Genomic DNA, 26,383 nt, shown 5'->3' on the forward strand with positions numbered 1-26,383 from the left:
CAAACCAAAATAATTTGAAGCCGGTCATGAAAAAACAGTGTTGCCAGATGTTTTATTGTCGATTTTAAGAAATCTACTTTGTTGGAAAAATAACATTCAGCATATCGAAAGATGGAATTTTTAATAGTGTGCTAAAAGCACATAAATAAGGTGCCACAACAGGCCATACAGAACTACGATGTAGTGTATTATTCCCGTGTGAGAGTAATTTCAGGGATGGAAGGGACCTACAATTTGTATGTAGAATCCACACGACTACTAATTTGAAAAAGCACTCTTCATGACAAAAATTATTATTCGAGAATTTCTCAATTCCTCGGAAGAATCAGTAAACATAAAAAAAAACTGTAGGTAGCACAGGCAAGGATTGAACCTAAGATATCTACCAAGATGGCCCTACGCCGTATAGCCATTACGCCACGGGTACTTCATTAGTCCTTTAATAATCGTTATGATAAAGTCGTTCGATATTTTCATTTGTTGTTACTGTTTCGCTGAGTTAGTATCAACTAAGCAAATCGTAGTAAGACTTCTAACATAGGATAGGTTAGGGTATGATTGAAGTGGCTATCAAGTTAGGCCTATAGTCAGAGCTTTAAAAGCAAAGGTTGAATCGTACGTTTTTAAGCTATTGTTTCATCATATTTCTTGTCCATACTGTAGAAATAATTTCAAAATACGCCAATTCACCTGACGTGCTTTTGTATCAGGAATTTTAAGAAAGAGAAAATGACACAATAAATAAACGAGGTTGTATACAAACACTTTGAACGTTTAAGATGCAGAGTAAGCCAAATCTGTTTCTTTTTTAGGCTGCGGCTGGTACGATTTAATTATTCCCCCTGATATTTCTTCTATTTATGGCATCTCAATTTCCATATCCTTAATACACAACAAAAAAACTGTAAGAGAATATTTCGAGACGGTATGAAGACTTGGCTCAAATAACTTATTTAAGCCTCTTGGAAAGTAATAGCATCGCTAACTCAATAACGATGCTCTGAAATTTTTGGAATGTTGCTCAACTCATCCTTTTTTATCTTAAGCCAGTTGCATTTCTCATCTAAAGCAGTTTAACCATAATACTCGCCATTCTAGGAATGCACATCAGTTTATATTTGAGTCAAACTTCGGTCATGTTGTAAAATACAGATATTCATTTGTTGGCCGTACAAAGCGAATTTGTAATGCCTTTCCACATTCTGTATTTTGACGTCATTTAAATTTTTAAGAATTGGCATTCTTCACAACTTTTTAGTGTGTAAATTTCCCCATTATGCCGTTTCGTGTCATTTAAATGTGCAACAATTTAAAACCTATGTTTATTGAAATCTCCTTTCCAACCTCTGGTATCTTTAAAAACAATTTCATATATACATTTGGTGGCGCTACAGCCTAGTCTAGGAATGCCTATTAGTTTACCCTTGAGTCCAACTTTCGTCTAGCTTTGAAGTTTAGATAAATGTTCTTCAGCCGCACAACGTGAATGTAAAATGCCTTACCTTACTATTCTGTCTTTCTCTGTCATTTAAATGCTTAAGAATTCAAAATCTTCTTTTCTTTTCCCAATGCTTACACTGTGTCTTTGGCATTCTTCAAAGCCTTTTAGTTTATGAAAAAAAAAAAATATTCCTGACCACCTGAGAAGATCCGAATAGCAAAAATTGATATCACGTTTTATTTCAGCCAGGATATGACTTATTTAATCTTCAAAAGTTCTACCTAAAACAAAAGCAAGCTACAATGATCAGGGTGGCAAGATAAGTGCTTTAATTGCATACTTTTTTAGGCAAGTTGTGCATGAAATAGTTTATTAGTCATGGAATAGGCAGATGCTGTGTGTAATTGGTGTGCAGTTCCGTCTATGTTTGAAAGGTATTTTGCTGAAGAAAATGAGGTACGATACAATTTGATATAATGCTATGTTTTCTATGTTTTTGGTTATTTTTTCTAACTTTGTAAAAATTATCCTCCAAAGCTGATAACTTTTTTTTATAATAAGCACAAACTCAAGGCGACATTACTATCCTTTTTATGCAGACACAGTGTGAGCACTAGGAAAAGGAGAGAGGACTTGAAAGGAGATGTCGGTGCACATTGGTTTTGAATTCCTGAATATTGAAATGGCTGGGAAAAACAGAGTGTGGTAAGGAATTCCGCATTCACGTAGCACGGCTAATGAACAAATCTCTTTATTTGACAACACAGCCGAAGTTGGACTCGAGGGTATACTGATGAGCAGTCCTAGAAGCGCGAGTATTACGGTTGAACTGTTTAAAGGGGAAAATGGAGCTGGCTATTTTACTAGAGCATAAACTGTTAAAATGAATTAATGATGGTAATATCACCAGTCAGTCTAAATGCTCTACGTCCAATACTATACAAGAGGCTTAAGTTAGTTATAGGAGCACCAACTCAGAGATGGGAGTTATACTCAAGCTTTGGACGTATATAAGTCTTGTAGATAACAGCCAGATCAGAAGTGGTGAAATATTTCTTGCTTTGCCTTAGAAAACCCAAAAAACTTCCGGCATATTTGACGACATGGCGAATGTGATCGTTCCACAAAAGATGGTTGGTGGTACACATACCGATAATATCGAGGTGATCAGTTTTTTTGATGTAAATTCCATCCATGGATAATGGCAATGGGGATTAACGATACAAGACAGCATTGAGTTTTCGAAGCATAAAATTCCACGCGGTTTCTTATTTCCCACTGTACAATGCTGTTTAGGTCGGAATTTAATGAGCTTGTCATATTTTGTTGTCCACATACGAAGGAGAGGGATGTGAGTCTGAAAACGAATATGAAAAGCTAAGAGTGCTTTCGTCAGTGAAACAATGTATTGGATTAGAAGTAGGAGACTGGAGATCATTAATAAAAATGAGAAAGAGTGTTGGAGATAAAACAGAGCCCTGGGGCACACCAGCTTTTATTTTACGGTTTTCAGACTTGAATCCATCCAATACTACTTGTATTGAACGATCCGAAAGGTAATTACTAATGCAAGAAAGCAGGGATTCATGAAAACCGAGAACACGCATTTTCGATAAGAGACCCTGATGCCAAACCTTATCAAATACTTTTGAAATATCGAGTGCAATAATCTTACTTTCTCCAAAGCGATGCAAAGATTTGACTCACTGTTCGGTAAGATGAACCCGTATTGTCGGTCATTAAGAAGCTTTCGATCTTCGAGATATTTCTTGAGTTGATAATTAATCAGCGTTTACATAAGCTTGGAAAGAAGGGACGTAAGTATAATCGGTCCGTAATTAGAGGTTGAGGAAGATTCGCTGTTTTTGGGAATAGGCGGGACAAATGCAGGTTTCCATCCGCTTGGAACCTGACCTGAAAAGTAGGACAGATGAAAAAGCTTACGCAGTGGTTTTGCCAGCGTTGAAGAACACCTCTTCAGAACAATAGCGGGGATACCATCTTGACCAACGGATTTATGTGTGTTTAGACTTCTAAGGACCACAGCAAGAGTGCAAAACAAGATTGGTCCCATAAAAGGCGCAGTCATAACACTCACTGCCAGCGTAGAATTGGCGGCGAACTGCCTAGCAAAGAGATGTATGTTGTATTTTCTATGTTTTTTTTTTCAAAATCAAAGAAGCAAACCTGGCAATCCTATAACGAAACAAAAATCAGATAAATCTGATGGTGTTTGGCTTCAAGAAAAATGCGGTACGCAATAAAAACTTGAAAAAGTTGTGGTTTTTTGTTATATTAATTTTTATGTTTAAGTTTCAATATAATTTCTTTTATTGTTTTTGTTTTCATGTTGCATGAATATTTAAGTATTTCCACTTTTTCCCTTCTTTGTTTTTGTTTTAATTGGATTGAACTGATTGGAATTGTTTTTATTATGGTAAATTGCTTTTCAAATGGATTATAATCGGAACGACTATAGGACGGATTCTAAGCCCCCTTCGTCTATTATTTGTTAACGTATCAATTTCGAATTTACATAAATAAAACCTCTTAGATGGTCGGTGCCTAGGATTGTCGTTGTCGTTGATGCACATTTTGTTTTTAGATTAATACCACTTGACATTCGATTATGATTATTTGTGTTGTGTGTAGTGTTAGATTGCAACCCCTTCCACCATCGACCGGACCGCCACTTTACACTTGGTTGGTTTCTTTTTTTTGTAAAACAACACATGAATAGCTTAATAGCAATTGACAATTAAAAGTGAGGATGAGGAGAGAGGGAAGATGTAATTTGACAGACTGCATCAGGCAGCGCTTAACCACCGACCTGCACGTAAATTGTGCGGTTAATTGTGTGTACTTTTAAATTGATTGGAGGCAGATAGATAGTTAAAAGAGAGTCATTACTATCATCCCCATAGTAACACTATATACAGTGTTACAGTACCCTACCTATAGCTTCATAAGCTTGTAACACCAACAACAACAACACATATACAACCGAGCACACAAGTGCGGAGGATTTAAGTATGTTTATAATAAAAGGCGTTCGGACTATACGGGGCATAAACCAGAGATAGTTTTATACTTTATGAAGATTGATTGATTTAAGTGTTGGAAGGAGGTTTAATTATTTTATATCGTGCTGATTTTTAAAAATATATAAACAAAAACAAAAAAGTTGAAAAAATATAAATGAAAACAAAAAAAGAAACTGGGTCACGAGAGGAAATTATTATGCAGAAAATCAATCAAGCTCAATTGTTTTTCAGCCAGTGTACATATTTTCAATGACTTCGGGTATAAATAGGGTTATGATGGTTATAGATTTGTATCGAGATACTCGATATTGAAAAGTGTGAGTCTATAGATAGAGAGATTTTATTTTTAGTCAATTTCAAATAAAAAACGGAAGCAATTTAAAAGTTCGTTAAAATCTATGATTTTATTAAAGTTTCACGCTTAAATTTTTAGTTGTTTTTGTGTTGAGTTAGGAAACCCTTCTGAAAGTTTTGAACGGAATTTTGTATTATTTGTACTTATGATAGATTTTTGTATATATAACGTTTTATTTTTTTTGGAATTTTGATGTTAGTTAAGTTAGTAAGTTCTTTTTGAATGAAATTTTTGACTAACAAATCGGAGTCTGCAATAATAATTCGGAAAGATTTAATTGATTTTTGCACGAATATGATGAATAATATGGAAGATTATTAAAAATAAACGTTAAAACTTAATACATTTAGGTAGCACTTATAGTTTGTTGAATTGATTTGTAAATTAACAGCGGTAGTATAATATGGTAAACTGGGGCGTATACGCATTTTTTTTTTATTTAAATGAATTAGATAAAACAACGTCTATTTTTTGAACAAATTTTGTTTATTTTTACATACATTTTTACTGTTTAAGTTTTAAAGATCCTATATTAAAAAGTTTTGAAATTAGACAAATGAATTTTAACTCGACATGAGCCTGCAAAAAACGTTTTACTTAAAATGGTCTACATTTGGTAGACGGAGAAAATCTTAATTGACAATTTAAACAACAATTTTGTAAATTACATTTTATTTGAATAGTATTTTTCTTGAAAAATTGTAATTATATTTTTTTATTAATTTTTGTATTAATTGTTTAATTATTTTTAACTTTAAGAAATAGTTTTTGATTTATTGTTTATAAATGTATGTTTTCTATTTTTGCTTATTTTGTTTTAGTATTTTGTCGGAAGTGTTGCAACATTTTTCCATCGGACGATATTGTAATAGGTCCGGCATGAGAATTGAAAATTTTGACATTTTTCGGCTTTTCAAGGTAACTAGGTTTTAAGAGAGATTTGGTGGTGCACGGTTTTTTACTATTGCAAAATTTAAAAAAGTGGAAAATATCTTAATTTAATGTTATCGAATTTAATTAAATTTTGTTTTACAAATTAAAATTTCACACATAATCGCTATGAAATTAAAAAAATAACAAGGAAATGAAATAAACCGTCAAAAATTTGTCAGGTCAAATAATTTTCGAACAAAAAATGAATATTTTTCACATGTGCCAAATTTTTGTACATAAGAAGTGACAATTTTTTCGCAAACAATAAATAATTTAAGAAATACTTCTTGAAGTTGTTAAAAATTGATTTTCGACACGAATATATTTACAACACTTAAAAATGTAAGCTTCAAATTATTTGTTTATTATAAAAACATCGTTTTTGGAATTCAGTAAGATTTTTAGAAAAATCCAAGTGTCAGGATTTTTTTATAAAAAATATAAACATAAAACAAATACAAAACAAAATGTGTAAAATTTATTTTGAATTCGATGATCTTAAGGATAAAATTTGATTCTATAGGAAATATTGTTTTTCACTTACAGTTTTGGCCAAAATATTAGAAACTAATCTGTATGTCGTCAACAAATTAATAACTTTAACTAATAAGTAAATTTTCGTTTTCTAAAATTTTATAAATTACGAAGGGCGTTCAATATATTCTCGGTATCGATATGAAGGAAAATGCGAATTCAATTTAAATTGTTTTTATTTTTCAATATAATCTCCCCTAACATCAATGCATTTGTTACATCTTGAGATAAGCTTTTTTAAACCCTCAAAAAAATAAGTTTCCTCTTTCCCTGCAAAATACCCATTTATTGCCGACTTGAGTTCTTCATCATCCGAAAATCTTTTTCCACGAAGACATTTTTTCAAATCCGGAAAAAGGAAGTAATCACTAGGGGCAAGGTCTGGACTATAGGGTGAATGTTGAATTTCTTCAAAACCACAATCTCGCACAGCAGCCTTGGAAACTCACGTTGTGTGAACAGGAGCGTTGTCATTAAGAAGCAACACACCCGCTGCGAGTTTACCCCGTCTTTTCTTTTTAATTTCCTCCCGCAAATTATGCAAAAGGGAAGCGTAGGATTTGGCGTTGATGGTTTCACCTTCGTATGTATGTTCTTCTGAATAAACCACAAAAGAAAATAGTTTTCAAAACGGTTTATTAAATATGACGTAAGTAGAACAGTAAGACCAATTTTTTTGTTGGACAAAACAAACGCAACTATCTTTTTTTTACTAATAGAGAAAATTTAGCCCGTTAAAGGAAAATATGAGAATAAAAACAGGCGTCCCACACTTTTACTTCCCATCCTGTTTGTCGATTTGTCTTTCCTAAAAAGTTTGTAGGTTTTCGTGTTTTGTTAAAAAAGTTGTCAATTGAATTATTCTTAAAAGTTTAAAAATTGATAACAATTTTTTGCATATGATAAAATAGTTTGATTCCAAAATCTATTTTGGTTAACGAGTTTTTTTAGTTGTTAAGCAATTTTTAACAATTTAAGTAGTTTTTCTTATTTCTCATATTATCAAAAAGAAATTGGATGAATGAAATTAATTTGAAGTCAATAACTTTTATCATTCACGTGATATCGCGAATCGAACATCATTTTTACAAAATTTTCGCGTTTTTTAGAGTTTTTTTCTTTTAAAAAAAACGGACTGTTAAATTTTTATCAAAATTTTACTGAATGCCGTAAACAATATTTCTTGTGAGATGAAATAAGTTCGAAAACAATGTTTTTAATTATTGAATAGGCATTTGAGTCGAAAATAAATTTCTACCAACTTAGAGAAATGATTTTTTAAGGTTTTTATTTTTTGTAAAACTTTCAATATTTCTCATAAGATTACATTAGATTCAAGCCAAAACCTATAAGTTTTGAATGATTCTTAAGTCGAAAATGATTTTTAACCTACTTTCGATAATTATTTTTAAGGTTTTTAATTTTTTGTAAAAAACTGTCAATTCGATTTTTCTCAAAATGATGCTCAATTTTGACAAAAATATTTTAAAAAAATAATATAAGTTTAGAGCCAACTTCTCAAAGTTTTGAATAGTTATTTGAGTGGAAAATCAGTTTTTACTTACTTTTGTTAATTTTTCTCATAGGTTTTTATTTTTTGTAGAAAAACTGTTAATTCGATTTTTCTCAAAATTTTACTGAATGTTGAGTGCAATATTTCTTGTAAAATACAATAAATTGGAAGCCATAATCTCAAGTTTTTAAAAAGATATTTGAGTCGAAAACCCATTTTTACCAACTTCGAAAAATGATTTTTTAAGGTTTTTATTTTTTGTAAAACTCTCAATGTGATTTTTCAAACAAATTTATCGAATGTTCAATAAAATATTTCTCATAAGATTACATTAGATTCAAGCCAAAATCTCATAGTTTTGAAAAGACATTTAAGTCGAAAATCATTTTAACCTACTTTTGATAATTATTTTTAAGGTTTTTAATTTTTTGTAAAAAAACTGTCGATTCGATTTTTCTTTAAATGGTACTCAATTTTGACAAAAATATTTATTAAAAAAAATTAAATAATATTAAGGCCAGTGTCTCAAAGTTTTGAAAAGTTATTTGAATCGAAAATCAGTTTTTCATTACTTTTATTAGTTTTTCCCTTAGGTTTTAATTTTTTTTAGAAAAACTGTTAATTCGATTTTTCTCAGAATTTTACTGAATGTTGAATGCAATTACTCTTGTAAGAAACAATAAATTTGAAGCCATAATCTCAAGTTTCTTAAAAGATATTTGAGTCGAAAATCCATTTTTACCAACTTTGAGTTATGTTTTTTGTTTAGGTTTTTATTTAAAACAAAAAAACTATCAATTTGATTTTTCCTTTTCTGCATCTTTTTGCACTTTAATATGAATACAAAATTTATTAGAAGGTATCTCTTCTGGTTCTTGAGCTATGGATAAAGGAAAAAGGTAACGAACGTACGTACACACGCACGCACAGACATCTTTCTAAAATCCTTTTATTTTGACTCTAGGGACTTTAAAACGTCGAGAAATGTCAAAATTTTCAATTTGACAAATAAGACCCATTACAATAACTTCATATAAGAAGTTTATAATAATAGAATATAAAAGTGGAATGAGTCAAATTAAAATATTTGGAAAATATTCAATTTCCAAATCAGTGCTTAAGTGATTAAAAACAAGGGCTTTGCTACCAAATACTATCAATATTTTAGTCAGACTAAAAGTTATATGTATTTTTTAAAAGCTTCTTTTGTTTTGGCCAACACTGCATAAGGTAATTACCTTTGAAAAGTTTAATGGATATTGTTTGTAAGAAACTAAAACCTTCAAAAACTGCTCTTAAAAATTGGTTTTAAATAAAATTATTGCGGAAAAACAGAAATTCAAATAAAGCTTATTCAATCGTATGCAAGACATAATTGTCAAGTCAACTTTAAGTTATTTAAAAAAAATGAAAATTACAAACAAAAACAACTAAAAACTAATTGGATTTCGCCTCAAATATCTTAAAGTAGAGACAAATTTTGACTTTAAAAAAACATTTGTTATATATATTTTGTAAAACTGTTAAAAATACCGACAGAAAATGGTGCGGCTCTGTGTTAATGGGAAGTTATTGAATTGCATCCCAGCCTGTTTCTTTTGCCATAAAAAAAACCTTTATAATACGACTGTTGACAAAGTTTCATTCTTGTTTTCTGATAAAATAAATAAATTGGTTGGCGCAACAGTCCGTTGGGAACCAAGGCCTAGACTTACAACTCTCAACCATTTCTGTGTGCAAGTACTGTTGCCAGGAATGGAAGGCAGGGATTGAACCCAAGACCCCTTCCATGACAGTCTAACGCACTAACCATCATGCCACGGGTACTTCTTGTTTTCTGATAGCTTTTGATAACTTTATTTCCTAATTTGTTGTGGTAACAAATCTATTATATCAAGGTTTTTGAGAGAAATATATTGTTGAGAATATGTGTTTTGTAAATTTTACCAGATAGTTAAAATCAAAGTGCTTCTTAAAATCACCAAAACTTCAAAGACTAAAAGTTTGCCAAAACTTCAATTAATGTCAAATAAAGGCTTATACTTCATCTTTTAACTGATGAGAACTTCTGGAGATACATAAATGGTTTAAATGTATCTAAAATATTAAGATTTGGGATTTGCAAATTCTGCACACAATTGTTTTTTTACCAACTATGACTTTCCCAACTTTTGCTCTAAAAAGATAAATTTTCTTGACATGCGTAAGGAAGGCATATTTCAAAAAGGTGATTCAATTGAATAATTAAAAGGAGATGTCTTAATTCAGAACATGTATATTTTTGAATCGTTGAAAGCTAGTTAAGATTAGTACTATCTTAAGATCTTATCAACGAAATATTTATAAAGTTTGTACTCGTACATTCGCTTCTTCACTAACGTCTATACCCTCTTGATGGCTTAAACTCCGATATTTGAAATTAAACAAACACACGAACCAAAGAAAAAAAAATTGTCATTTATTTATTTGCAAGCATAGGGCATTGTTTCCTTATTTACTCAAATAATGTCAAATATGACCTTCGTTCATGAAATTCAATCTATATATTTATTGTTTCCTTCTTTTATTTTGTATTTAAGGATTTAAACAACTTAATGCATTAGCATTAGTTATTTATTGGCTATAAATGTGCTCTGTTTTCTAATCGTGGAACATGAAGGTAGTTGATGAAATTTATTGCAGTTCTATGTAAATCGACAATGCATAGAAATTGACTTTTTTATTTTATTCTAAGCCAATTTCAATTTAAACTTCTTTTTTTTTTGTATCTAAATTGATTTCTATTTTAAGTAAAAGATACTAATGGGATTTCTTTTAAATTGAAAAAGTTCTTTTTTTTGCCATTATTTTATGTAATAAATTGCTAAGGTAGATTAAAGTGGTTATGTTCACACGATAAAAAGTAAAAGCTTATAGTGACTTTTTTTATCTGGTTTGCGAAATTATTTCGCATTCGCCGTAGCTTTGATGTGTAAAATTTAGCATGTAAAAATAATGTTGGTGATATTTTTTTTTTGTAGAAATTCACATAAGACTTTTGTCCAAAAATGTTCTCTAAATATGAATCATAACTAATATTTGTTATTGTATATTTTATCATATTGTTTTTATTTTTTTAGCAGCAACCAACATTATATAAAGCTAGAAATTCTAGGTAATTTAGACTTGCAAATACTTCCTATGAACCAGTTTCATAATATTCAAGTCGATATACTTATGCTTTCCATCATCTGGCAAGAAAAAAACGCCAAAAACCAGAAGCATACCAACAATAATATAATGGCTTTCACCAAAACACACACGACTACTCATCATTAATTAAAAACATTTACATTTAATTTAATGGTGTCAACATTTGTGAGGAATTAGAGTCTATTGACTTATAACTTATAACTTGTTTTTCAAAAGTTTTCCACTTTATATCAATGAAGATAATAAATTTAGTGTGTGAATATTATTCTGAATTTCTTTTTAAGCTTGAAACATATTCCTACTGGTTTTTAAAAGTCTTTGCTCCTAAGTTTTCTTTTTTCATAATTCAACCATTGTTACTTCGAATTCAATTTTTGCATTTATTTCAAAAATATTAATTGCAGAAGTCATTGTTTTACCTCAACTTGTAAACTTGTATCAGACGCAAAATCTTAAATGTCTTTTACACTAATCATGGCAAAAGTTTTCAAAATATTGCTACTAAAAAGGCTCAGCAAAATAAAAGAAAAAAAGACTGATTTCGAAACCATCAGTTTGAATTTAGAATTAGACATTCCAAGCTAAGCCAAGTACATCGAATTACGGATGTGGTGAAAAAGGCACTTGAAGAAAGTATATTTGGATAAATACTGAAATGTTGGTCAAGATTAAGAAAAGGTTTGGCACTTGGGACGTACAAACTGCATAGGTACCTTCCCAGGCAGTACTACAAAATTTTGGAATCATATGTTACTCCTTAGAGTTCGGTACAACTAAAATTATTTGGAATACAAGAAAATAGAAGCAAGTTTACCACAAGGAAGTGTGCTAGGACCAATATTTTTTTTTTTTATATTCAAGGAATTTTCTTGTGGACACCATTACTATTATGGCACCTTTACTAATAATGCTGCAATATTGGGGCCAGACAGATACGATGCAAAGGCTACACAAAAATTGCAATATGCTGTCGATAATGTAAGTATTTTGCTGAAAAAATGGCGTTTTAAACAAAATTGACGCATCTGTTTAAATTAAGAAAAACAATGCCGTACCTTAGGTACTCCAATACTGCTAAAAACCTTTAAATGACTTTGGATGGCGAATAAAGGGCTGAAGCTATCCAAAAGTTCCAAAGATCGTCTGCCTTCAAGTTATATTGGCAGTGACTTAAAAACAAGCTCCATCACTTCTCAGCGACTTAAACGTCATACCAACTTCAAAAAGTAGATTGTCTTAAATGTGCAAGACAAAGTTCGGATATTAAGAAGAGCCAGGCCTTATGAGCTGATGGTCTAAAACCTATGGAAATTAAAAACTTCTTCTAAAGCTAATGATAAATTAATAAAGAAAAATCATCGGTCGATCTTTCATAGATGGGTCCTGATTTAGTGTGGTTAGAGTCCTACACTACTCAGAAAAAAAGTTTAAATTTCTTCATAAAACTTAAGGTTTTTACTTGGGACTTAAATTTTCGTGGCACCTCTTTTTAATTTCAAGATTTAAAACTCGCTTCAAAGACCTTTTACTTTGGAAGGACGTAGATTTCTAACAAACAAACCCCACTTTTAGAAATCTCTTTCTCAACTTAAAGATAGGGTTTTTTGCCTCTTTTAATAGCTTTCCATTAAGTAACCTAATCTTTTGCGTGAAATGATTTGTGTTTGTTTCATTTTAAGAAAATAATCCATTTCAATTTAGAAATTCTAAAATATTTCCTAACACAAATCCTCTCATTTTCCTTCTTCAACTAGGTACTGCAAAAAGCTTTCCTTTCTTTTATTTTTAACCTTTTAAAAATAAACAAGTATTAATGGAGACAAAGGATAACCAACCCTTTTCTTATTTGTTCTTTACTTTGTTTTGTTTTTTTATGTGAAACCACACATATAATCAAAACAGAATTAGGTAAATGGAGAAAAATGAAAATTTATTTTATTGTTACTTCGTGTTGCTAATGTTGTGTTGGTTGTGAGGGGTGAGGAGTGTGAGGCGAGGATCCTTATGGAAGTCATCATCACCATATTTTTGCTCTGACAATTCTACATACATAAATGAGTGTGTATATATATTTAGCCTTCCTCAACGAATTCCAGAAAAACAACAAGACATCCTTTTAACGATGTCATTGTGTACACAAAGTAGTTATATGCATACCTACTTTACTCCTCTATACTCAAGTTATATCCACGTGGTGCGTAGGTTTTGAAACTCAATGTCCAACATAAATGAGAACACCAACAGCATCTAGATGTACAGTACATAGGATGAAGGTACCCTTTCTATCTACCTTCGTTTTGATTTAAGTCAACACTCAACATGTTGACCTTTTTATAATTTTCATGTCCTTCCTTCCACGCAAAACCAATTTTATGGAAAAAGGAGATGTTTCCATGTACTTGTACCTTACCTACTTGTATGTATGTTGTTTACCTACCTCTGTAGGTACCTGCTCTTGTGCAACAGAAAATGTAGGTCACATTAATTAACATACCTTTTACATTTAAAGTGATGGAAACAAAAATGTAGGAAGTTGCACTTTTTAAGTGACATGACTTATGGTTTAACAGAGGACTCTCACAAAGTTCTAGATATACCTAAATAATAACTTCCGAGTGCAAAGGCTGCCACCAAAAAGTTGCAAGTGCGTGTGGGTTTCATTGGTAATTTTTAAGTCTTTTTAAATTTTGATTCACAGGAATACATTTTTTTACCTTAATGAAAAATTTTCAAATATAAATTTCTAGGCACTGACCAAGTTCTTATATTGAAACCTTATCCTGAAAGATATCTTAATATTTCAATTTTCTATATTCGACTGATTTTCCAAAAATTCTGTAGCAAATAATCTCCTTCTAACGTAACCTGAGTGAGCGTGGCAAAAGTGAAGTTTAAATTTTACGAACAATTTCAGAACATTTACAAGCACTTTCTTTAATCGTTATTTATTTGGTTTGTTGAAAAACACATTAAACTGGGTATCGAAGTTCAGCTAAAACACTGTAATAGTTTTCTTGAACCCACTCAAAGTTATAACTTTAGTTTCAAATCACAAATTCAAATTTGGTAAACAAAATTAAGCCCCTATTCTTATGTTTTATCTTAAAATTAAATGTTTTCAAACTTTGTTCACAAACCTAAAAAATAACCCGAAAACTGTCTAATAAATCCAGTAATATTTTGGTGCTTATTTCATCCCACTAAACAGTGTAACACATTTTTGCCAATTTTGTTGCAAGGCACTTTTCCAGTATAGCCTTTAATTTTGTTTTCATCTTTTCTATAGATTCTTTTTTGATCTTAAGTTCATCAAATAGTCAAAACTATTATTTTGCTAAGTCTTGACTGACTAGCTACTACGCTACTAGCAGATCGATATGGGTGAATTTGTAGTGGAATAATTAGGAATTGACTTTTCTAAGGCCTAAATGGTCAATTAAAATTAATTTCTTTAAACAATTTTTACCACACATAAAATTTTGTTTATGGCAAAGCTTGCTCACTGAAAACCTTCTGTGTTCACGGTATTGGAAGCAGATTTCTTTTACAAGAAAAATCAGAAAAAAATTCGCAAAATTCTATATGAAAAGTCTAGAATGTGAAGCCTAGGGAATTCTTATTTTGTCAATTTGGTTATAATATTTCGAATTTAAGATTCAAACTTAGAGTATTGATCAAAGAGAATTAAAAAAATCAAACCTTGTCTACATCAAAAAATGTTCTAATAGCTTGTTCACTAGCCCGAAACACCATGAACACGTAACTAGTGTTCAAACACAAAAATAACACCTTCTATCTAATTTTAATCCAATCACACCCCCACTAATGATCTTGTTTTTTTTTCTTTTTCAATTCATTATAAATCAATTCTCAAAACACTTGCTGATTTACTGACGTATGTATACTTGAAATAATATCAACAAATAATACAAATGGATATGAACAACACATTTTATTCCCTCGAATTTGCAGTAAATATGAAATATTTATCATCACATTCTCATGAAGCGAAAGTAGCTAGGTACTTCTCTGATACTTCTTGAAATCTTCGTCATTGTTTGATAAGATTAGTCATACAGATATCGCATAACCAGTCTGATAGAAAAAGAGGGGGGAAAGGGGACTTATTTAAGAAACAATCAATTAAACTCACCTTTGGATCTAAAATGCTTCGCTCTAGACTATCCTCCCGCTTGCTGCCATTGCCTTGATGCTGTTGCTGTTGATTACTTGCCTCCAATCTTAATCGGGCACGTTCGACGCGTGCCAAAGTTGGACTATCAAGTATCGATGGTGTGCGACTTGGTGTCGATGGTTGATGTTGTGGTGGCGGTGGCGGCGTTTGGCCATTATTGGGTTCTGTAGGAGTAACTAGCATTTTGATGCTGCTACTCCTGCTTCTACTGGTGCTACTGGTACGGCTACCACTAGCAAAACTACTACTCGATGTGCTAATAATGATTGTGCTGTTTTATTTTCTTTTTCTCAACTCAAGAAATTACAAAACAAATAAAACTCTCAAAACTATTTCTCAACTTTGACTTTTTTTTATCTTTTTCTTTAAATCCTTTGATGATGTTTTCGAAAAAGGACTTCTTTCAATTGAATTACTCCGGATATCACACTTTACACTATTGAACACAACACTGGTAATCCACTAGCACATAAAGGAAATCTATAAATTTGTTTCCTTTAATCCTCTTTATATTTTTTTTTTCTTTCTTTTACAAATAAACAGAAAAAGGACTTGATTTCGACGAAAAAGTTTCGATGTAATTTTTGTTTTCGTTTTGTTTTTACCCAAAATTCGATTAGTCTCAGAAGAAGAATGTAGCTAATTTAATATTCAACTGGCGTTTCTTGTTGGTATTTTTGGCGTCTAACATCCTGTTTGATTTTTCTCCCGAAAAAATAAAAAACAGAAAAGGATTGAGAGGATAGATTTTGTACACGAAGGAATTTCAAAGAAATTTTGATAACAATATTTTGAATTTTTTTTTCTTGAAAAACGATTTTTCCTTTAAAATATTTTTTTAGCTGATGAATTTTTGAAAACTAAAGGAACAAACGTTGAATTTCATAAAAAAGTATCCACACCGTGACCGAACCGTTACCACGTCGAGTTATTTTCGGACTAAAACAATCTCATCAGCTGTGAAAAGTATCTACCGTGCATCGTGGTTGGTTTTGGTTGTGCCGATAAAAATGACGTCAGCTTACAACTCATACAAATTCCCCTTTACAGTTATTCATATCAGAAACATGGGATTTCCTTTGGCTGAATTGCTGATAATACAGCTGAATTGATTTAACATCAAACATGTTTGAGATAGAGTATCTTTTGGTTGATATTTTGTTGTGGTTTGATTGTTTTTGTTTGACTGGCGATGATGAAGAACAAGAAGTATCTTTTTGTGTTGTTATTCGAGTTTCAAATTCGAGTATTCTTGTGTTTTGTGTTAAATGGCTTGCAAGAAGAAGTTTAACTTTTGTTCTTTAAAAACTTGAATCTTGAATTGAATTGAAGTTTCTAGTTGTAGATGTGTGTAAAAAGCAAATGATGGCTTGGAAGATGTACTACGAATATCTACCAATCTTTTTGTTTTGTTCCTTTTCTATTACAACTTACTGAATGTCTTCTATTTTCTGTTAGCTGTTGTTCTTAAAATAGGTCAACATTCAACAATTAAATATTATATAAAATAAGACCAACAGTAGATGAGAAAGAAATAGGGTAACATAAAACTTTTGCATATTTAGGCCTAAAATTTTTATCATGATGTTGTTTTTGTGATGATAAAATAAAAGACAAATTGAGATATGGAAATTCGTTGTAAGATGAGGGTCAGTATAAAAGATTTTTTGTCTTTTTGCTGACAGTTATAAGAAGAATTATTTTGGGATACGGCAAACATTTTAAAGATGGATTAACGTTTTACCGGAAACTGGTTTGGAAGATTGTTAAAAAAATTTCGAAATGGCGATGGCGTTACTATATACAAAAGGTTAATAAACGAGTGGAATGACATTCTGCTGATGTAACGGTTGGAGGTGTTTTTTTTTGTTGGCTTGTTAACTGTGGTGGTGATAAGTTAAAGAAGGTGATTTACCTCTTTTTCTGTCATTTTCTTTTAATTGTTTGTTGTTTATCTTTAATAAAATATCTTATTTTTTATATGGGAAGAAGTTATCAATAAAGTAAAGTTTAGGAGACACTCAGTTGAGACCTATAAAATAATTTAGTTAACGAATTTGAAGTAGAACCTGAATTGTCTTCAATAATTATGAATTCTTTAAAATGGCTTTTGGAAATTATTTGATTTTAAAGGACAAATAGTACCCGTGGGATGATGGGTAGTGCGTTGGACTGTCAGTTATTACTCTAATGTGACTCATCTTCATATCCAGTGCATTGGAAGACCGCTGTGGGTCATCCTCTCCCGAAAAAGGGAAATGACAACTCCAACTCGTTCAATTTTCGATCGATAAGTCTTCTTCCGAGCATCAGCAAAGTTTTCAAAAAGATCATTAATAGAGCTCTGACTAAGTGGGCTGCGGACAACAAAATTATTCCGGATGAACAGTTGGGGCTTAGGGCGGGTCATGACACAATTCATGCTGCGGCTAAACTCGTTTCTGATATCCAATGGAATAAAGCAAAACAACAATGCACAGGTGCTCTTCTGGTTGATCTGGAAAATGCCTTTGACACCGTATAATTAGAGGGTCTTTACCTAAAACTGAGCAGGCTTGGCATAAGCAAACCGTTGTTGTATATACTGTATGATATGCTTTACGGTAGAAAATTTGTTGTCAAAAGTGGCAATGTAGCTTTAACCACAATATTCCTAATCAAAAATGGTCTTCAACAGGGAGCGGTGAATTCGCCAATTCTTTTCAGCATTAACACCATCTTATTGCCGACCATCTTATTGCGTACAGAACCCGAAAGGTTGAGGTTATTAGAATTCTCTTGCAGCGTGATTTCTACAAGATTCAGCGATATTGCGACGACTGGAAACTAAAAATAAATGTTCAAAAGTCGGACACAATTCTGTTTTCGACTCCGTTGGCTAGGGCTAGTATTCCATGAGGAATACTTGCAAGAATTGGTGCAAGATGATCATTGTTGATCTTCACAAGCAGCGGTTAGCGAGCAAAAGTGTAGTGAAGTACCTCGGTTTCTATTTAGATCAGTATTTATATTTCTGACCAGGGCCAGAGGGCTCTGACTAAACGTCTGTTTTACAGCAGTCGGCTAGACCCCAGAGTAAAGGTAATTTGCTACATGGCCCTTATACGGCCGATGATCGTTTATGGTTTTCTTGTGTGGTTCAGAGTTGCCCCTTCCCAGATGGTTAAGTTTCAGGTGTTCGAGCGGCAGAGTTTGCGACTTTGTACCAGCTTATATTGAACAGTGGAATCTTCTTATAATTGCACTACTATTCCTATACAACGGGGCTCGAATCAACAGAATTGACCATTTAATGATAAAACTTGTTCGATGTCACATTGAAAGGGCTATGTCTTCGACCAACAATTTAATTTTCGGGGCGCTCTATCCGAACGACAAGTATTTTGAGAGTGCACGCTTTAGCGGCTTCATTCCACCAGAGGCATTCCTCCTAGATAGATGCGGACTGATACAGGATAGATTGGCATTTCCGCTTATCTACCACGTCAGACGACGAATCGTGGATAGGCGACTCCTGTACAAGTGGGACGTCATGGCACAAGGCGAAGCAGAGCTCCTTCGGATCAGTAGGGATGTGTCCGAAATGTGTACAAAATATTGCTTTTTTGAAAATAAATCTAAATGTAGGATGTTTAAGCTAACGTCTTGATTTTAATATCATACCGTTCCGAAATTAAAATATATCCAGATACTATCCTGGCTGTTTTTTTGTGAAGTTGCACATCAATTTTTCTAAAACTTCAAAAGTTCAATTTATTTATGACCATGTTATTCAGTTTTTCAAAAACATATTTGCATCGATTAATTGTATTCTTAAACAAAATTGAAAAAAAATGTTTCTTAAAACTAATCACAATTTTTTTTTTATTTTCAGACAAACCAAAAACTATGTTACGAGGGTAAGTTCATAAATTATAAATAAATTGTGTGTTCTTCATTTAATTTTAGCGAAGCGTATTTTAATTTAAAAATTAAAAGTCTAATGATTAGTCCTGGTCCTGATTTTACAAAAAAAAATGCTTTTCACCCTTTTCCTTCTCTCCAAAAATCTTCAGTCTATCAATCAGCCAAGGTGAATTTCTTCCAATTTGAAACTCCTACTCAATAATCGCAGTACACAAGAAGGACTTAACCCATATATCGTATACCTAAGGTTTTTGAAAGTATTTTGTATGAAAAGTTGAGCTTCCACTGCAAATCACTTAAGTCTCCTAGCATGGTTTTTCTTAAATGCATCAGGCCCACAACCAGTAACCTCGTGGAATTTGTATCTTTCAACCTCTCTGCCTTAGAAAAAAGTTACGAAGTCAATATTTTTCCAACAGATTTTAATCATTTGACAAAGTCTCCAATTGACCTTTACTCTTAAATCTGTCCATTCTTGGGTTTTATAAAATGATTTTCCTTTTACTTGGAAAATCGACATTACAGCGTTTGTTTCAGATCAGTCATATACCTTTGGTCTTCCCCAAGAAAGCAACCTACCCCCTTTTTTAGTCATTCTTACAATGACCGGTCTTGACACCTTTCTCAAAATCAAATCATAATTCAGTTTCGTTAAACGTTGGTTCTAAAATTTTTTGAACTCTATGTTACACGGTCCCTATATAAAACCTTTGTTCGACTAATCCTCGAATATGAGTCTCAAGTGTGGTCCCCTTTCCAAAGTATTCATATTCCAGAATCAAGAGCGTCCAAAGTCGTTTCCCTCGCTTTGCTTTTCGTGGTTTACTTTGGTACACTACTTTTATTCTTCCTCAGTATGTGACCACCTGAAACATTTCAATTTGAAGCCCTTTGGAAGAACGTTGGAAAATTTCAGACATTTTAACTATTCATCGATTCCTTTTTGTTTCCATTGATTGCATTTTCCTCAAAGACTCTATTTCTTTTAACACTTATCCTCGTAATACCCTTATTCCTCGAGTCTTTCATGACTCCAACAAACCTGTATTTCGTATGCTTCGAAATAGACTTTTTTCATCATAACTTTAGTACTCCTTCCATAACACTCCGTCCTCTGAGTTGCCCCACTCAAAAATCTTAGGTTAAGTTGAATTTATCAGGTTTTGCCCCCATAAATATTAAAAAATTAAATTGAACGCTATAGATCCCTCTTTAGACTAAATTCTTATAAATGTGTCTCGCAATCATCCAAGTTTATTGTACTAATTGTGGCAACTAGATCAATAATGTATTACTGTCCACAGATTTATGGTTCTTCGTCAAAAGATAATTCTAACCATTCTGAAAAAAATCCAAATTATGTAGTACATATTGAAAGTGGTTCATAAAATGCATTTTTTAATTATAGCACGTGACAGATTTTCTCTCGTTTATTGGGCTTATTTTGAAAACGTAACTAAAATCATTTTTAGGGGCAGAGACGATATATCACACATATCTTTTCTCAATATGTTGAACTGGGAATGTTGCTGAAACCTTCTTCAAATGTTTAAAATATGCAATTACTTATGCAAGCTTTATTCTAAATAAAAATAGTTTACATGAATCCAAGCCAGGCAAAAATTTAAATTGTAAGACTTTTTACCTGAAAAACAACTTTGTTTAAAAGTATTTTTGTAACCTAGCACGATCTTGTTTTAAGCTATGAGTTATATCATTTTTACTGAAATATTTTTTTCATCTGTGTGTATTTTGTGTCTCAAAATATTACATTAAAACCATGATAACAAAAATGACTTCTTCATAAGACCAGACGCCTTCAATTCCAAAAAGGGTTTACAAAAATCATATGCAGGAAGAGAGAGGTTCACCGCAGTGTGCGCTACGCCGCGCCGTGACAAACGTAACTAAATTAACGCATTGGCGCAAGAAGCAGAAGAAGCTGCAAACAGGTGCGAGAGCAGAGCCGTTTACAGAATTACCAAAGAGCTGACCGGTTCACACAGCTCAAAGCAACACCTGGTGAAAGAAGTAGACGGCATTGTGATAAGTTCGGTTGATGAGCAAGTTAGAAGGTGGAAAGAACACTTTTCCAGCCGATGCCTTCTGAAGCGCCTGAGCAAACTAATCCCCCAATCCGCACCGCACCTCCCAGTAAAGTTGCCGCAACCGAAGCACTTAAGAAGAATAAAGCGGTAGGACTTGATGGAATTCCCGCAGAGCTTTTACAAGCAGCGCCAACGTCATCAAGCGAACTGCTTCATCCGCTCATGAAAGAAGCCTGGACCATCGAAAGCTTCCCCGATAAGTGGAATAAGGGAACTATCGACAAGCTCCCAAAAAGGAGATCTAACATAGTGTGAAAACTGGATCACTACTACACCTGCTGTTCATCGACTTCGATAAGCCCTTTGATAACGTTAACAGGGAGTATATTTAGTTAGCTTTACGGAGGAGAGGCATCCCAGAAAAACAAATGGCTATTATTAAAGCAACATGTGATGAATCCAAGTGTCACGATCTGCACGATAGTAGGTTGTCAGATGTATTCTGGCGCCAATATTGTTTTTGTTAAGCGATGTACTGCGCGCAGCTTTGTTAGGCAGCGGAGGGAGCCAATGGACTTTGCAATCAAATTTAAAGCACTTGGATTACGCGGACGATGTATGCTTACTCTCTCATAGGATCATGGATCTCCATCAAATAACAACAAGTGTGGAGAAAGATCAAGAAGTCGTGGGGCTGAAAATTAATTCCGGCAAAACGAAAATGATCAGCCTCGGAACTCGACCATCCTTTCAAATAAAAGGATGGCCTGAAATGTGGAGAGCTTTCAATATTGGAAGTATCGTCTCCATCGAAGGCGGGATCGAATAAGTCGTCATCTGCCGCATCGACAAAGCAAAATCGGCGTTCCTTATGGTGTCAAAGAATTGGAGGAATAACTCTATCACAACAAAGCTACGACTATTTCAATATCGGATCTGTGCTTCTTTATGGGTGCAGGACCTGCATGGTTACTTCAGCCAATACAAAGAAGCTGCAAACCTTCGTGAATAGATGTCTTCGCAAGCCCCTTAAGGGGTGCCCAACGGACTTAATAGGTCTGAGGTCTAAAGTAAGTATATATTCAGGAAAATGTTTAAGTTTTGAAGGCACTGGTTAAAGCAGAGTTAAAACAAATTTTTCCCATCTTTAACTCTTAAGATCGACTAAGTATTAAAGAGTATTTAAAGTCAAAAAACCATCAGTGAAACGGTTCCTTTCGAAAGGTTAGCATGCATAAATTAATTTCTCCAGTCTTGCTCTTTTAACTTATCTTCATAAACATGTGAATCCAAATTCCAATAAAATTTCTAAATGTCAGTCTTCCATCAGCAAGGTAATCTAAGACCACCTTGCTTAAGCTGCAAAATGAATTTTCCTTTGTCTAACTGGCCGAATAGAATAGGTTTCTTTTTACACTTCACCTGCCTTCTCCTTGTCCATCCAAAATCTAAAATTATTTGAATTCCTTGAAATCAAACGATTTTCAAATGAATATTCTTATAGGTATCTGGTACCAACCTGTTTAAAGTGTTCCCTGCCCGCCATATATCAGGGCCAGCGGCCAGTACATAAACGAGTAGTGACGGTGAATGGTGCATAGAAGTGTGTGCTGTGCCGTGTGCATTGCACATACGACATAGACGCGTTCAATGCGAACTGTCATTCAATAGCTTACATCGCACTTGCCTTCCTTATGGAGTGACTCTATAGCTCTCGTTCTCTTTCTTATCTTTCAGTGTCAGGATTTGTTTACTCTAAAAAATGAACCTATGTCAATGCCTCTGCCATTGGCGACTCCTGTACGAGCATTGCACTTGTACATTGAACACCGACCGCACCGCCATACACCGCTACGACCGATGCACGACGCGACGACCAACCAGTCAAGCCAACACGTAGCATAATCTTCTAGCGAGACACACTACACTACACAACATAGCAGCAGCAACGTAGCGTAGCGTATGCAGATGGGATTGCGCGGGACTGTGGACTGATGGCAAAGCAGAACCTTGAATTTATGCGGTTCCACTTCTGAGAGCAGGAAAAATATTTTTGTCTTGGTCTTGGCTGCCTGTTGGCTCTTAGTCTTGGCTCTTCTTCCAACTCTGGGATCCAACTAGAACACAAAATAAATAACAACCAGATATCTTAGAGATGCATAAATATAGTGACTGGTGCTATTAAAGTGATAGTGTGTTTATGGTGCTAGAAACCGTATCTAGTTTGAATGTTGCACTTGCACGACATATTGGCGCCATTGATTTTCATTTTTTCAAACTTCTTCAAGTGTTTGAGTTTCCTCCATACGCCGCCGCCGGCAGCAACGAAGTGAAGCCGGTAGTGTCAACTGTCAGAATCAGAGTCATCGTTGCTGTCATTTTCTTGACACTTGCGCTGGTCGGTTTTAACTTTGGCGCTGCAATCGTTTAAAACAAAAAATTTAAATATTGGCACAGAGGCCAGAGAAGTCTGTGTATAAAATGTAATTTTGCTGTTTGCTGCCCTAAGAGGAGCAAGCAAAGACGAAGGCGGATGCCAGTGGCCGTTAGGGCCGTTTGCGTCGTTGATGTCGCGCCACCTTTTTCCACCGCTCCAAGTCAATTGAATACATGGAATGGATTGGAGCCTATGTGATTCATGATGGAGTGTTGTTTTTGGTTTGGTTTGGCACCACCGACCGCTTCTTCAATGGAGTCGCACCATCAATGTGTCAATTGACGGTAATGACATTTCTTTTTTTTACTGCTTATTCAAGACTGATGGTGATGTAATGATGTGATGGCGGTTTGATGAAAAGTTTCGCGGTATATTAGCTTAAGAGAAAACTGGGTGATTCAACACCCAACCACCAGCACCACGGGCAGACGTGCTTGCTGCTTGATCTCAAGTGTCAAATACATTTATTTCCCGGTTGTTCTTACTTTTTCGTTGGCAATTGGCCCACTTTTGCTTCTGTTTCTGCTTCTGCTGTGGGGTGACTGTGTGTCATGACGAGTCAATTGGTCAGGGAGGCTTTTGGCATATGTTTTGATATTCATTAGGTGTTTTTTTTTAATTTCGGATTTGAATTAAAGATTCAAGAGCAAATTAAACAGCAACAGAAAAATGAGTCATGTTATTATTATTGTGAATAATTATAGGAAGTGATGAGAAGAGACGATATTCTTCAGCGATTTTTGATATTTTTAATTTCACGATGATTCTGCCTGGATTTATTTTTAAATTGTTGATTTATAAATTTTCCTCAAAAAAAAAAGATATTGCGTTGTTTTATAAATATTTTCATTCATAAAAATTAATTTTTTATTCGATGTTAAAGTTCCGTTGATCCCGCATAAAACTTGTTTTTTTTTTCTTCTTGAGGATGATGAAAGTCTCGAAAGATGAAGGAAGATCATAAAGGAAATTGAGATTCATAAGATTTGAAATAAATTTGAAGAACTTTGAAAAAACTGTAAGCTACAAACTATGTGTTTCAATTTTATTACGCGGAAGAAACTTTAGGATGAATTATTGTACAAAAACAATATAACTTTTGATCTTCGAATCGAAAAAAAACTCAATTGAATAATAGAACGAATTAAAATAATTTGCATTAGGCAGTTCGGTAGTCCAGAATTTTTATTAGGAGGGAGGGGGGTTCCACGAACTTTACATAAAGAGTTTTTGAGCACCGCTTAAAAATGTTCTTTGATATTCTGTAAAGGAGGCTGACAAAGTATTACAATAACATAATGTGACAATTTTTGTTATTTGATTCTTTCTACCAAGGGATGGTCTAACTATTAAATTTCGATGACTCCTTATATATGGAAGAATTCCAAGGTTCCAATGGTTTTTTAAACATGCCCTGTTAAAGAGCTAACATACAATAGTTAAGAGGGGTTTTGTGTGCGTGTCATGCAGAAATGTTAGAAATTGTGTTCAAACGTTGCTTTTTCCCAAAACGAGTATATTCCGTTCTTGTTGCTATTGATACCTTTATGAAAAAATGTTGCTACATAAATCCTTGTTCGAAAAAGCCAGAAAATGAGAAAGTTTCCCAGAAAATTTTGATAATTTTTCCTAGGAAAATAAAACAGAATCTAATGTAAAGACATTTTTTTTAGCGTATTTTCTTTTGACGTAATTTCCAGGAGTCTGTTATTAGTATCATTTTCAGTCCGCTAACAAGTAGATTGCAGCTGATCCTAGAAGAAAAATTTAAAAAAAACTTTTGCAAATTTATTTTGATAAAAAAAAATCAAGAAAACTTCTTTTTCCAATTAGTCAAAAAATGTTTAGTTCTTGAATTTTATGGAAATGGTGGGATTTGGGAACCAAAACAAATAAAATAAAACAAATTAAGGTAAACAATGGAAAGAACTATATTGTTGCACCCACAAATTAAACATTACATAATGTCTTCTCAGTTCAATTCTCGAGAAATTCAAAGCTTTTGTGTTAAATTGGTAGAGATGACACGTGCATTATTTATTTCAATTAGTTATTAGTTTTACAAAACCGTCAATTTTTCTGTTTTTGGAACACTTATTCTTTTGAAATTAATGTTTTAATCTCAATTCTAGAACATCGAAAGCAAATTCACCTCAAAAAGAACATTTCTACAATTTATTTAAGTTTTAAAAGTTTCTGTATTTTATAGATAATCAATTTTTTGGAAAGCCTTACACTCTTTATATGTGCGTCAAATAAAATGAGATGGACCTAAAGACGAATTTAAGGAACTGGGTAACTTAATATCGAAGTATCGGTCTTTTTTTTTTCAAGTTTTCTTACGAACCTCAATATTCGCTTTTTCTCTTAGAAATGATCTTATATGAAAATAATTTAAAGCAGTACTTAAGTTTTTCCAAATTTTAAATTTTTTGAAACCAAAGATTTTGGTTGTTTTGACGGACAAACCACTTTTTTGTTTTAAAATACTAACAAATCTGTAGATGAAAACTTTCCTGAGGCAACAAAACTATATGAGCTTAATGAGCTATTAAACCCCCCTGGGAGGTCTGATTTTACCAGAGTTTTTTTTGTCTTAAAAATCCAACCACAGTTCCTATAGACATTTTTAAACAAATTCACAAAGAACGATTTTTTTCGCGAAGTGATTTATTGATTTCCTTTTCAAAACGATCCTTCCAAGTTGAAGATCTCTCAAAAAATGCTTCATCCTCCACCCTGTACGCCTCATTTCTTTACATAACTTGTAATGGTGGTATTAAGT

At 33.1% G+C, this 26,383-nt stretch overlaps 1 protein-coding gene across 5 annotated transcripts in view; it reads right to left on the minus strand.

Annotated features, from left to right (window-relative positions):
• The window catches only part of LOC129939356 (putative uncharacterized protein DDB_G0282133), a 147,996-nt gene extending 131,838 nt beyond the window's left edge, over positions 1-16,158 (minus strand). For 4 of the 5 annotated variants that reach the window (XM_056047341.1, XM_056047338.1, XM_056047339.1 and 1 more), the window contains exon 1: positions 15,166-16,158. In XM_056047341.1, the coding sequence (XP_055903316.1) occupies positions 15,166-15,390 (225 nt within the window). In that variant the 5' untranslated portion in view covers positions 15,391-16,158. The remainder of the gene's footprint in view (positions 1-15,165) is intronic. The other variant, XM_056047340.1, reaches the window with a different exon arrangement.
• Positions 16,159-26,383: the final 10,225 nt, after the last annotated feature.

The sequence above is a fragment of the Eupeodes corollae genome, chromosome 1 (assembly GCF_945859685.1).
Source record: "Eupeodes corollae chromosome 1, idEupCoro1.1, whole genome shotgun sequence".
NCBI classification, from domain to species: domain Eukaryota; kingdom Metazoa; phylum Arthropoda; class Insecta; order Diptera; family Syrphidae; genus Eupeodes; species Eupeodes corollae.